General features: G+C 44.6%; 1 protein-coding gene across 16 annotated transcripts in view; it reads left to right on the top strand.

The window, feature by feature from the left end:
* Positions 1 to 8,292, top strand: part of LOC139048782 (zinc finger protein 84-like) — a 208,407-nt gene extending 200,115 nt beyond the window's left edge. For all 16 annotated transcript variants that reach the window (XM_070523407.1, XM_070523408.1, XM_070523411.1 and 13 more), the window contains one exon: positions 5,852 to 8,292. In XM_070523407.1, coding sequence (XP_070379508.1) covers positions 5,852 to 7,335 — 1,484 coding nt within the window. In that variant the 3' untranslated portion in view covers positions 7,336 to 8,292. The remainder of the gene's footprint in view (positions 1 to 5,851) is intronic.
* Positions 8,293 to 12,683: the final 4,391 nt, after the last annotated feature.

Raw genomic sequence — 12,683 nt, 5'->3', positions numbered from 1 at the left:
TCTAGCAGAGGCCTGTACGCACAGAATCTAGATCCTTAAAATGCTGCAAAGTTGTTATCACCAATGATTTAAAAGCAATGAATGCCACACAGACTTAAGGTACGACACGTATTCACACGTGTTCAAACACGCCCTCACTGTCCTACCAAAGCAGTACTACCGATACCAATGCACACAGACTGCAACCACTAATAGCTAATGGTATTGCGACTTCCAAACTACTATTTAAAAGCTACAAAGGCTAACGTCCCAAAACGGTTGCACGTGTTGAAACACGTTTCGTAAATGGATGCTGTGGCTATCCGGCAGAACTAAATATGCACAAACCACACTCACACACATAAATACACAAAAATAAAACTAGTCAATTACTATTTAAAGGCTAAAAAATCAGAAGCAAGCTCAAAGCATGTACAAAAAACTCGCCATGTTTTCGTTGATGCCACGGGGCCCTGGAAAAACACGTCCATCTGCCGCAAACATCACCGACACCAGCAGGATGGAAGTGGTAAAAGTGGTATACCAACTATGTCTCATTGAGTGGGGGGAAAGCATATATATATATATATATATATATATATATATATACATATATATATGTATATTGCGAATAACTACAGCAATATGTGAAATATTGTCGAAATGCTGCACTCAGTTATATTAGTCACCGACCGATTTCTCAGACTACATTGGGATGAGAAAAATGTAACAGTCCGAAAAAACTTGTGAATAGGAAAAGTGAACTTTATATTTGCGAATCAACCTTGACATAGTTACGGACTGTGCCTTGCCTCATTTTTCACCTGCTTGTGACAACATCCGCTTGTATTTTCGCGAGGGTCGACCTCTCGTCGTACACATTTGACAGCAACATCCGTGCACTGTTAATGTCCGATGTCGTTGGTTGAGGACAGCTGAAGCATCGGATCCAGAATCACTTTGAAACGTAAGCACCTGTGTCACGATCTCGTGGTGAGTAGGCTCTGCGCACAATTCAAGGTTCAGCAGCACAAAATCCAGCGTGCCTATTTGCTATCGTTGCTGGCTGAGCGGCCTTCCACGAATCGGCAAGCATGCAGACTGCCGTGAAGAGGTTCACGGTGTGCACTTTTTCGTTGTCGATGCACAGGATTGTGCGGCGAAGCAGACTGGCTCGGTAGAGCGCTTTTAAGATTTTGTATCTCGCGCTGGCCCATGGGGTGTAGCACACTCGTGGTATTCGGCGGCAAAAATTCCAGTCGGATGGCCTGGAGGTTGTCTACAGCACCATGGGCTGCACATTTGTCGACAAAATTCACCACTTGGCATTGCTGGGATCGAAACATTCCGTCCATGCGGCGCAGGTAACCCTCGAATGATGATTGCGTAATCCATGCCTTTAAATTTCTCATGTACCATACTATCAGGTTTCTGGGGCCCTTGAAGCACCTGTGGTTTTGCGACTTTCCAATCACAAGAAGTGGAATTTTCTCGGTACCGGTCGCGTTCGCACCGACCATAACTGTAATTATTTCTTTGCTGTGCCGCCCTCCGGTACTTGGATCACCTGAGAAATGCAGCAAACGGTCCAGCAGCATCCTAAAGAATAAAACCGTTTCATCGCAATTAAAAATGTCCTCAGGGCTGTAGTTTTGCAGGACAAAGATCAAATCATTGCTGCAGTATTCTGCCACCACAGCCTGTTTGACGGCTCAACTGTCACCGCACATCTTCTTAAAGGATACTCCATGCCTTTTCTTAAAGCTGCGGAGCCATCCGTCAGTGAACTTGAAGTTCTCTATGTTAATCTTGATGGCGAGATCTATGGCCTTCTGTTTAAGCGTGTCACCAGAAACTGGGATATTCTTTGTCAGGACCCCTTTAAGCCACAATTTAAATGCGTCTTCCAGCTGCAGATGTTCACCCTTGCGGTCCGTTTTTTTTCTCTTTCGAGTGAATTCTCGAAGGCAGGCAATATCTTGCTCTTTTTGCGGATGTAATCTGAAACTGCTCACTTGGACAGCTGGAACTGCTTCGCCACGTCAGCTTGCGTCCGTCCTTTCTCCATGAGTTCAATGATCGCAGCTTTCTTTTCCAAAGTTAAGGTGGGTGTAGTTACCGCGTTTTTTCTTTGCAAAGTTTGGCGGAGAGGCATGAGGCGAGGCCATAGTGTCGAAAACAGACAGCAAAAATTCACTTCCGAAAGGCGAGAATATCCCGGGAGACAAGCAGGCTGCACACAAGTGGCAATGGTAACCGTTCACGATAGATGGATGGATAAGGCTTAACCCTTGAAATCGGGTGGCGGCTCATGCCACCTAGCTGCGACACCAATCCAATTGAAGCGACCAGCGGTTCCAAACAAGCCTCGAGCCAGCATATTCAGAATGATCGCACGCGGGGTGCCGGTTGAGCCCCAAAAAAGGAAGGCATAGGCGACGACTGTCTACAGCTTATCACAGTATTTACCTAGAAAATACAGTTTGCGATGAATGGGAAGGGATGAGGAGCGAGGAGAAGGTTGATATCAACAAGTGACTGAGGCGGGGGTGGCCGTTATCCCCACTGCTGTTTATGATGTTCATGGTGAGGAGGGAAAGGGGCTAGAAGGAAGTAATATTAGGTTAAATCTCTCATACAAACAGGCCGGTACAGTAGTAGAGCAGCAGCTTCCAGGTTTATTTTATGCGGACGACATTGTGTTGCTAGCTAACACGCATAGTGACATGCATTGTCTGGCTAATTCTGTGGACAGGAAGGCCATAAGTTAGGTCTGAAATGTAGTGTTAAAAAATGAGGTGCAATGGTATTAATTGAAAACAGCGAACACACAGTGACAATACAGCGCCAGGAAACATTTGCGTAAAAGAATATAAACACCTTGGTATACAGATAAATTAAGGCAATAAATATATGGAGACACAGGAAAAAAGAATAAAGTTAAGGGGAAGAGAAATGCGGCCATAATGAAACACAGAGCACTAGGGAGATACAATAGGTGCGAGCTGCTTTGGGGTATGTGGAAAGATCTAATGGTTCCAAGACTTACATTTCGAAATGCGCTTGTTTGCTTGAAATCAGGGATACAATTGGGACTCGACTGAAACCAAAGGTGAGCAGGACGCCTCGCATTGGGCACTCACGGGAAGACTATAAATGAAGCTATCCAGAGTGATATGGGCTGCAGAAGTTTTGAGGTGAGGGAAGCTCACAGACAAATTAATCATGAATAACGACTGAGGAATATAGAATAAAGTGAATAGACTGGGAGAGTGTTCAGGTGTTTGTACAAGAATAACATTCATGCATAGTGGAGGCAAAGAACAAGGAAGCTTACCAGCAAGTATGCGGCCTGTGTGGTGAGCAACACAGCAACAAAGAACATCAAACGAAAAGTCAGAGGCTGAAATAATCTCATGGGTGGCGGCAATGAAAAAAAGAAACCTACCATGAGTAACTGCGTAAGAGGAAAAAACTAAATCAGAAAAGAAACAATTTATGATAACTCAAAGGGAAGCTCATTACATTTTAAAGCGAGATCAGAATGCCTTGGAACACGCACTTATAAAGTGAGATATAAGAAGGAAGAAGAAGCATGTGCTTGCTGCGGTACAGTAGGGAAACGATAGAGCGTGTTTTTTAGTGTTTGAATGTGAAGACATCTTCCCAGCGGTTGACGTAGCCACCACTGGCCTTGAAGCCCTTGGGTTCAGCGAGAGCAAGTGAAAAGTACACACGTCCGCAATAGAGATTAGTAAGAGGTGGTAGGAAAATTGGTGGAAGAAAAGTAGGGAAACGACAAAAAACGGAGACGTACAAAAGCGCAGTTCACAATAGGGGGTCAGAGAATTTGGTTGTGGGAAATCGTTTTTTTTTCTTTTTTAACCTAGATAGAATATTAAGCAGTATAGTAGCAAGAGCTTGGTGGTGCAACCCACCGCCTCCTTTCCTCCGGAGCAAGGAGCGGAGGTGCCGCTGGTGAGGGGAGCAAGGAGAGGAATGGAGCAATGGAGCATGGTATATTAGAATGTGAAGATATCTGCCCAGCGGTCGATTTAGGAATCACAAGCGTCTTTGAAGCCCTTGGGTTCATCAAGAGCATGGTGAAAATAACCATGTCCGCAATGAAGATTAGTAAAAGGCGACTTGAAGCTTCAAAAAAGTTAGGTAAACTAGAAACAAGGGCGTACAAAGCAATGTTCACAATAGAGTTTCATGAAGTTTGTTTATTGGAATTCATAGGTAGGACATTGGGCATTAAAATAGCAAAAGGTTGGTGGCGCAACCCACCGCCCCGTTCCAAAGTGTGTTGTACGGGGCACTTCGGCGCCAGTTCTGTGCCAGCACGGAGGAAGAAGTTGACGTTCGTGTGTGTGTCTCACTCAGTTTTTCAATCTGGCTGCCTTGTGTTAGTGGCCCTTTTCCAAACGCCGTGCCCATGTTGCTGAGACGAACATGCCTGTTAAATGATATATATATGTATATGTATATATATACACACATATATATATATATATTTATATATATATATATATAACCAGCCTCACTGCAACCGAGGGGTAAGTTGGGCGCGATATGAAACTAGTGTGTGTGTCATTCTTTCGGAGCCCCCGATGGTGCTTGGTGCCTCCATTCGCACATAATACAGTACCTTCACCCACTAGTGTGTTAAAATGCACTGCGCTTTGCAAAGGGAGCATACCATTCCTTGTCGGTTCCAGCAATCATTTGCCAATATTTTGTGATGGCAGGGCACAAGGTGCAGAGCGCACTCCAAAAGAAGTTGCCGTATTTTTGCACCTCTATGCCGCACCAAACATCGTGAAAAATTTACTGTAAGGTCAGGATCGGGGTATGAACTACTGGAATTAGTATTTGAAGTTTTACTCCATGACAACACAGCGTGCACAGCCCCAAAGCCACACTTCAGGGCAAGGTTCTCGAGTGCTCACACTTTTGCTATCTCCTGGGGAATCCCACTCTTTTTCCACCCCTTTGTGTTGAAGCTCCCTTCTCTCGTGCACGGTCGGTCATTTTCCTCCTCTGTGTGGGTCGCCATTTTGCATTTAGTAGTTAGTGAATAGTGCACATGGTGCTAGCAAAGTTGAACTTAGGTCACGATAAGCCGTGCTCAACGGCCCAGCTCCCGTCTCTGGAAACAGGAAAGCAGGGTCATTGGCTGAATATACCACACGCACAAGTGGTTTATCCCCAAATGGATGCTGTTTTGTAAATATCTAGGGGTTGCGTATGCAGTTGTTACCGTGGGTTATAGACGCATATTATTCTTTTTTTCTTTCTGGGCTGTTCTGAAAGAGGATGTGGGTAGTAGGTGTTGGCAGGTTATGTGAGGAAAACTGCGGAATTTCCTAGCCTGCTCCTTGCAATCTCGACTTACGATAACATTGGCAATGTTCAATGTGTGGTCAAGAAGAAACTCGCTGATGAAGTCTCGTATAAAACAAATTGGTTGTGTCAGCGAATCATAAATTTTGCAAGTGCCTAATGTGATTACTGGGCGTCAAGTGATCATTGAGGATATGAGAGCAGACTTGGTCAAAGCATTTTTGAAGTGTTCTCTAAGGGTCATAGTATAGAGTAGTTAAGCACTCCACATTCTGTCACTTTGTAATTCTTAGCTTTCTGAAAAATCCCTTTTATAAGTGGACTTCACAAACAGGGTCATCATGAAGCATTAAAATGCAGAAATATTGAGTAAATAAAAATGACCATTAGTTCTTTGTTTCATCATACTTAAGGTCACCCTGAAGATCTCCCAAATAAAATGAAAAAGATAGCTTGTCATTAAAGTTAGCATGTGTTCTTTTTTGGCATTTCCTAAAAACTCTTATTTACTTTTTTATTTCTGCAGCATCGAGGCCTTCAATTTCTGCGTCAACTGCCAAATGTGAAGACTCAAAGCAAGGATGCATCCACCGATGTCAGCTATGTGACTATGTGGCTGATGAGCTATTTCTTCTGGAGGCACATGCCAGCATCCATACTGGCGAGAAGCCATTTCATTGCCCTTTATGCTCTCGGAGCTTCTCACACAAGTGTTATCTGAATGTCCATTTGCGGACTCACACAGGCGAGAGGCCATTTGACTGCCCTTCATGCTCTCGGAGTTTCTCAGAAAAGGGCAGCCTGAAAGCCCACCTTCGCACCCACACAGGCGAGAAGCCATTTGACTGCCCTTCATGCTCTCGGAGCTTCTCACGAAAGCCCCACCTGAAAGCGCACCTGCGCACCCACACAGGTGAGAAGCCATTTGAGTGCCCTTCATGCTCTCGGAGCTTCTCACAGAAGAGCATCCTGAAATTCCACCTGCGCACCCACACAGGCGAGAAGCCATATCAGTGCCCTTCATGCACTAGGAGCTTCTCACAGAAGAGCGACCTGAAATGCCACCTGCGCATCCACACAGGCGAGAAGCCATATCAGTGCCCTTCATGCTCTCGGAGCTTCTCAGGAAAACAACACTTGAAAAACCACCTGCGGACTCACACAGGTGAGAAGCCATTTGACTGCCCTTCGTGCTCTCGAAGCTTCTCACTACCGGGCAACCTGAAAGCTCACCTGCTCACCCACTCAGGCGAGAAGCCATATCAGTGCCCTTCATGCTCTCAGAGCTTCTCAAGCAAGCGGTACGTGAAAGTCCACCTGCGCACCCACACAGGCGAGAAGCCATATCAGTGCCCTTCATGCTCTCAGAGCTTCTCACATAAGGGCAGCCTGAAAGCCCACCTTCGCACCCACACAGGCGAGAAGCCATATCAGTGCCCTTCATGCTCTCAGAGCTTCTCAAGCAAGTGGTACTTGAAAGTCCACCTGCGCACCCACACAGGCGAGAAGCCATATCAGTGCCCTTCATGCTCTCAGAGCTTCTCAAGCAAGTGGTACTTGAAAGTCCACCTGCGCACCCACACAGGCGAGAAGCCATATCAGTGCCCTTCATGCTCTCAGAGCTTCTCACATAAGGGCAGCCTGAAACTCCACCTGCGCACCCACACAGGCGAGAAGCCATATCAGTGCCCTTCATGCTCTCAGAGCTTCTCACATAAGGGCAGCCTGAAACTCCACCTGCGCACCCACACCGGCGAGAAGCCATATGAGTGCCCTTCATGCTCTCGGAGCTTCTCAATCAAGGGTCACCTGAAAGCCCACCTGCGCACCCACACAGGCGAGAAGCCATATGAGTGCCCTTCATGCTCTCGGAGATTCTCACAAAAGAGCAACCTTAGGAAACACATGAGGCGAGAAGCCATTTCATTGCCCACTCTGCCTTCAGCCATTCTAGTTGAAGAATGCCCTGAAGATACACCGGTGCATTCATACAAGTCACCGGCCATATAGTTGCATTGCCTGCTTCAGGTCCTCATCACTTGAACAGACTTGGAGGGCACAGCACCATGATACTGTAGGGTATTTTATCAATCTTGTTGAACTCGAGTCTGAAATAAAAATCTGCATTCGTGTAGGATGTTACGTAGTGTTCTAGTGCATCAGGTAGCACAAGTGTTTCCACATGTTCCTGAGAGCAAGCTTTAACTCGGGCCCAACTTCGATGCCGCCTATTCAAATACATGTAAAACGCATAAATGCTTTTCTGAAATAACCAGTGGGCCGATTGTGACGAAATTTGTTACATTTGAGAGAAAAAGCTAAATTCTGGTGACTTCTGGAAGCATAATTTAGTTTGAATCCTGAATGTTATAACAGGAATATACGAAGATTTTTCATCTTAAAGAATTGGAACAAGAACTTTATAAATTTTTAACTCTGCACCTGGAATAGATGTCGTAGCTCTGTAAACTGCATACGCTAGATCTTCCAAAGCAGACAAATTTGATGTACCAATGTATATTTTTCTAACTTGTTATACTGCATACAGGGACTTTGCAGATGTCCTAATCATTTATTAGTGGCATATTTTAACGCTTTGTTTAATACCTAAATATTGTCCGCTTTAGGTGTCCTGTTTGGAGCATTTTACAGAATCGCAATATTTTTCATTGCTGAGTTACCAGAGTTGTAAATTTGATAGTTTCGTTTTCTGAAAATTCGTGATTTTCAACAACTGTTATTAGAAGATTGATGGCCTAAATCAAAAATTCACTACCAACAGTCACTACATTCTATTTCTTTTATATGCAACAAACTTCATCTGGTTTCGTGCAGTAGTTGTCAAGAAAAATGATCTCCTTTCCCATGTATGTAGATGGCAGCCCCCAAGCTGAAGCTTGCTCTTAAAGGGTCTCTAAAACACTTTTGCGGGGTTAGCATATTTTCTCTAGATCTTTTTTTAACACGTTATGGAACATAGAGCAAAAGGATTTACGAGAACTAACCGACATAAAGCCGCTGTAGCTGAGAAAAAAGTCAAGATACAGTTAAACTTTAATGAAAAGAAGTCGGCAAAAACAGCTATTTGCTTTGTTATATTGTGGCTTTTCATTATTCGAAAAGTAATTGATGTTCATTCGTGTCTCAAAAATTACTGTTTGCATGCCCCAACAAACTATGTATGTTTGTTGTAATAATTGTTACACTACAGATGTCTGAATGATGTGTTCTTAAGGCTCTGTTTTTTTTCAGTCTTCTCTTTGTTACATATGAACTTGTTCTCTTAGACCAATTCATGTATTTGTTGCCTCTTGGTTCTGGTCTACATGGTTCATTGTGGATTCTCTTGATCTTATTCTGTTCGTTCCTTTCTTTTTTTTTACAAATATGTACTTCTTTAGAGGAATTGATTGTTCAGTAAGCTAGCTTTCCACTGTCTGTTTCATTAGAGCATCAAATAAATGCCAGTGTTTGGTGAGTATTCGTTGTCTGTTCTCGATATTTCAATAATTTATTGACGGCATGCAATATAGGGATGGTAGCATTCTATTGTATCTGCGGCTGAAAGAGAAGTTGAATGACGGCAGTTGGAACTTCATTATTAACACAGAAGGAACCTGTTATAAGCAACATAGATGAGTAGCCTAATGTTTGAGTCGAATGTCAAGTCCATCATATTTAATCATTCCTACATTTTATTTCAACTAATGTACCAGCATTTCTATAAGCACTAGTGCCAAGCACGTACCCAGGGGGGGCGGAGGGGCCCGCCCCCCCCCCCCGATATCAAATGGCATACCACCCCTCCTCCCCACCCACGCCACCACTCCTCACACATTCCTGAAGCGCCGCCAGATCAATGTTGAGACTTGGCAGCTGTTCATCAGTCAGCATTATGCTGCCTTTTTCACTCCTTTTAGATGGCGGTAGTTATCGGCATCTCTTGTAATGTGAAGGACAGTTTTCTCATAGATTCCGCACCCGCGCTATTAACTCGAGATGCGTTCATTTGTCACCATCTAATCAGCCGTCACACGCATAGCTGTTACTTTTGTTAGTTCAACCTTCTTTGTTTAGGCTGATCCTGGGACCAGGAGAGGGATGCGGATGCGGCTGTTACTCAGCTGGTCTGTACTCTCGTGGAAGGAGTTGCGGCCGGAGAAAACGCCAATTGCGTTTAATTTTTCCTTTTGCTTCATTATTTACTTGAGTTACGGCTCGCCGCGACGCTGGCAGGTACCCGGAACCATATACACGTGATATGGGTTAGATAAGGTGGGAAATAAAATAATGTGAAAGAACGTCCATCATGAAACCCTGCAAATAACCCTTAAGCCCATAAGCAAGATGACTGTCGTCCGTTACCTCGTCTGTTTTTCTCTAATACTAAAGCACTTTTCGTGCCAAATTGGAAACTGGAAACAAAAATCGCAAGGAGTTGAGAAATTAAACGATCTACTAAGAGACAGAGCCAAGGCAACAACCAAACTGCAAGCAAAAGCGAATAGTAAAAAAGCTAACCGTTGTTTATGAGAATATTTATGGATCAACATCTTTTTATTTAGAAAGGTAGTAGAGAAAACGCCTCACGTAGCCACTTCTCTGCTGTGCTTATGTGGGTGTTTTTTAACCTTTCGCGGTGAGCGCAGTACGTCTAGAATCGCAGAGTCCTGCGCTCTACGCGGTTGTCTGGGACTGGCGGCCGCACAGCGCTGCGCAATTCGCGGAACTGTCAAAACTGATCAACAAGGCGAAAATAACTGATATTCGAAACTATAACATGAGAAAGACTAAAGAAGCCGTAAAAAATGAACGCAGCCTGAAATCAGTAAAAAAGAAACATGGCATCGGACAAACCATGATGTAGCACTAAAAGATAAGGATAATATCATCAGCAATCTCGAAGATATAGTAGAAGCAGCGGAAAAATTCTAAGCTGACCTGTTTATAGTACCCAGTGGAGTCACGATACCTCACTTAGAAACAGTAATGAAAAGGACACAGAAATTTTCCTATAACTAGCGATGAGGTCAGAAGTGCCCTGCAAGACATGAAACATGAAGTGTGGGAGGAGAAGGTGGAATAAATATATCGTTTGATTCAAAGATGGAGGCGACATAATGTTTGGAAAACTGGCGGCTCTTTATACGAAGTGTCTATCGACTGCAAGGGTCCCAGAAAACTGGAAGAATGCAGACATTATACTAATCCACAAAAAACGAAACATTAAAGAATTGAAAAATTATAGGCCCATTAGCTTACTCCCAGTATTATGTAATATATTTACCAAAATAATCTCCAATAGAATAAGAGCAACACTCGATTTTGTCAACCAAGGGAATAGGCTGGCTTCCGGAAGAGAAACTTTACAATGAATCACATCCATGTCATCAATCAGATTATCGCGAAATTTGCAGAGTACAATAAGCCTCTCTATGTGGCTTACATAGATTACGAAAATGCATTTGATTCAGTAGAGATACCAGCGGTCATAGAGGCACTACGTAATCAAGGAGTACAGAACGCTTACGTAAAAAGCTTGGAAAATATTGCTACATGCGTGTGGTATTTGTTTGTTTGAACGAGGCCCGGGGGCGCCATCACTCCAGAAAAGAGGAGGAAGAATGAACTGGGCTCGCGCTTTGAATCTGACCGGTCTTCGCTGCAACCGTTGTTGTAAATATAATATGAAAATAGTTTCTCGTCTTATTGAATCATCCTTCGCGTAAGAATATCTACAGAGGTTCTACAGCTACCTTAATTCTACGCAAGAAAAGCAGGGAGATACCTATAGAGAAAGGGGTCATACAGGGAGACACAATTTCTCCAAAGCTATAGTCACTACATGCTTAGAAGAATTCAAGCCAATAAACTGGGAAGGCTTGTAGGGGTTGAGGGACGGACTTCGGGATGAAAACCAAACTTGGGAGTATTTATTTTACATTATATACAGAGAGGTGAGACTCAAATAACAGTCGTACAGTCATTACGGGCCGGCAGCAACTCGGACGCTGCGGCCCGTTGCAAGAAGTTCGAGAGAGGTGAATCAGGGAATGCTCTGGTCTCTCTGGAATGCTTCTTATAAACCGTTCGAGCACTGGAAGTCGCGTCATGTTTGACCAATGGGAGAGTCCGCTCAGATGACGCCATTTTCGGCCAATCGTTGGCGCCCGTACCGCGTTTTCACACCCGGCGGCTCTCTGCGGTCTTGCCTCGCAGACGTGCAATGCGCTTCTTCCAAGGCGGAGAATGGGGGGGTGCTCATGCTCCATTGTCCGAGTGCCCACCTGCTCCCGGTGCTACGGCCCCGCAGTGGTGGTAAATGCCTTCTTCAAAGGCGAAGGGGGGTGACGATTGGGCTCTATTGTCTGAGGGCCCCTTCTAATCCCGGCGGCGTACGGCCTTGTTGGCACGTGAACTTGTTGGCTCGTGCGCTCCTCTGGAATGTGCTTTCCTGCTTCTGCATTCCTCAATTAGCTGTGCTGCGATTCGATGTGGTCTGGGGAACTCGAAGTAGCCTCAGGAAACGGCGCCATATCTAACAGGCTTAGGAGTAAAGATCGACGGCAAAACTCTCAGCAACCTTCGGTTTGTTGATGACATTGTTCTATTCAATACAATGCAGACGAGTTACAACAAATGATTGGAGACCTTAACAGAGAGAGTGTAAGAGTGGGGTTGAATATTAATATGCAGAAGATGAAGATAATGATAAATAGCCGAGCAAAGGAACAAGAGATCAGGATCGCCAGTCGGCCACTAGAGACTGTGAAGGAGTACGTTTACCTAGGTCAATTAATCACAGGGAACGCTGATCATCGGAAGGAAATTCACAGAAGAATAAAAATAAGTTGGATCGCATACGGCAGGCATTGCCAGCTCCTGACTGGAAGCTTACCATTATTATTGAAAAGTAAGGTGTGCATGCAATCAGTGCATTTTGCCAGAGCTGACATATGGGCAGAGACATGAGAGCAAGTTAAGGACCGCGCAAAGAGCGATCGAACGAAGATTGCTAGGCATAGCGTTAAGACAGAGAAAGAGAGCGGTTTGGATCAGAGAGCGAACGGGTATAGACGATATTCTAATTGACATGACGAGGAAAAAATGTAGCTGGGCAGGCCATGTAATGCGCCGGTTAGATAACCGTTGGACCATTAGGGTTACAGAATGGGTACCAAGAGAAGGAAAACGCAATCGAGGACGACAAAACACTGGGTGGAGCGATGAAATTAGGAAATTCGCGGGCGCTAGTTGGAATCGGTTGGCGCAGGACAGGGGTAATTGGAGATCGCAGGGAGAGGCCTTCGTCCTGCAGTGGACATAAAACAGGATGATGATGATGATGGAGGTGGTGC

Source organism: Dermacentor albipictus, chromosome 8 (genome assembly GCF_038994185.2).
Source record: "Dermacentor albipictus isolate Rhodes 1998 colony chromosome 8, USDA_Dalb.pri_finalv2, whole genome shotgun sequence".
NCBI lineage: Eukaryota > Metazoa > Arthropoda > Arachnida > Ixodida > Ixodidae > Dermacentor > Dermacentor albipictus.
This window is presented reverse-complemented; position numbering and strand designations above follow the sequence as displayed.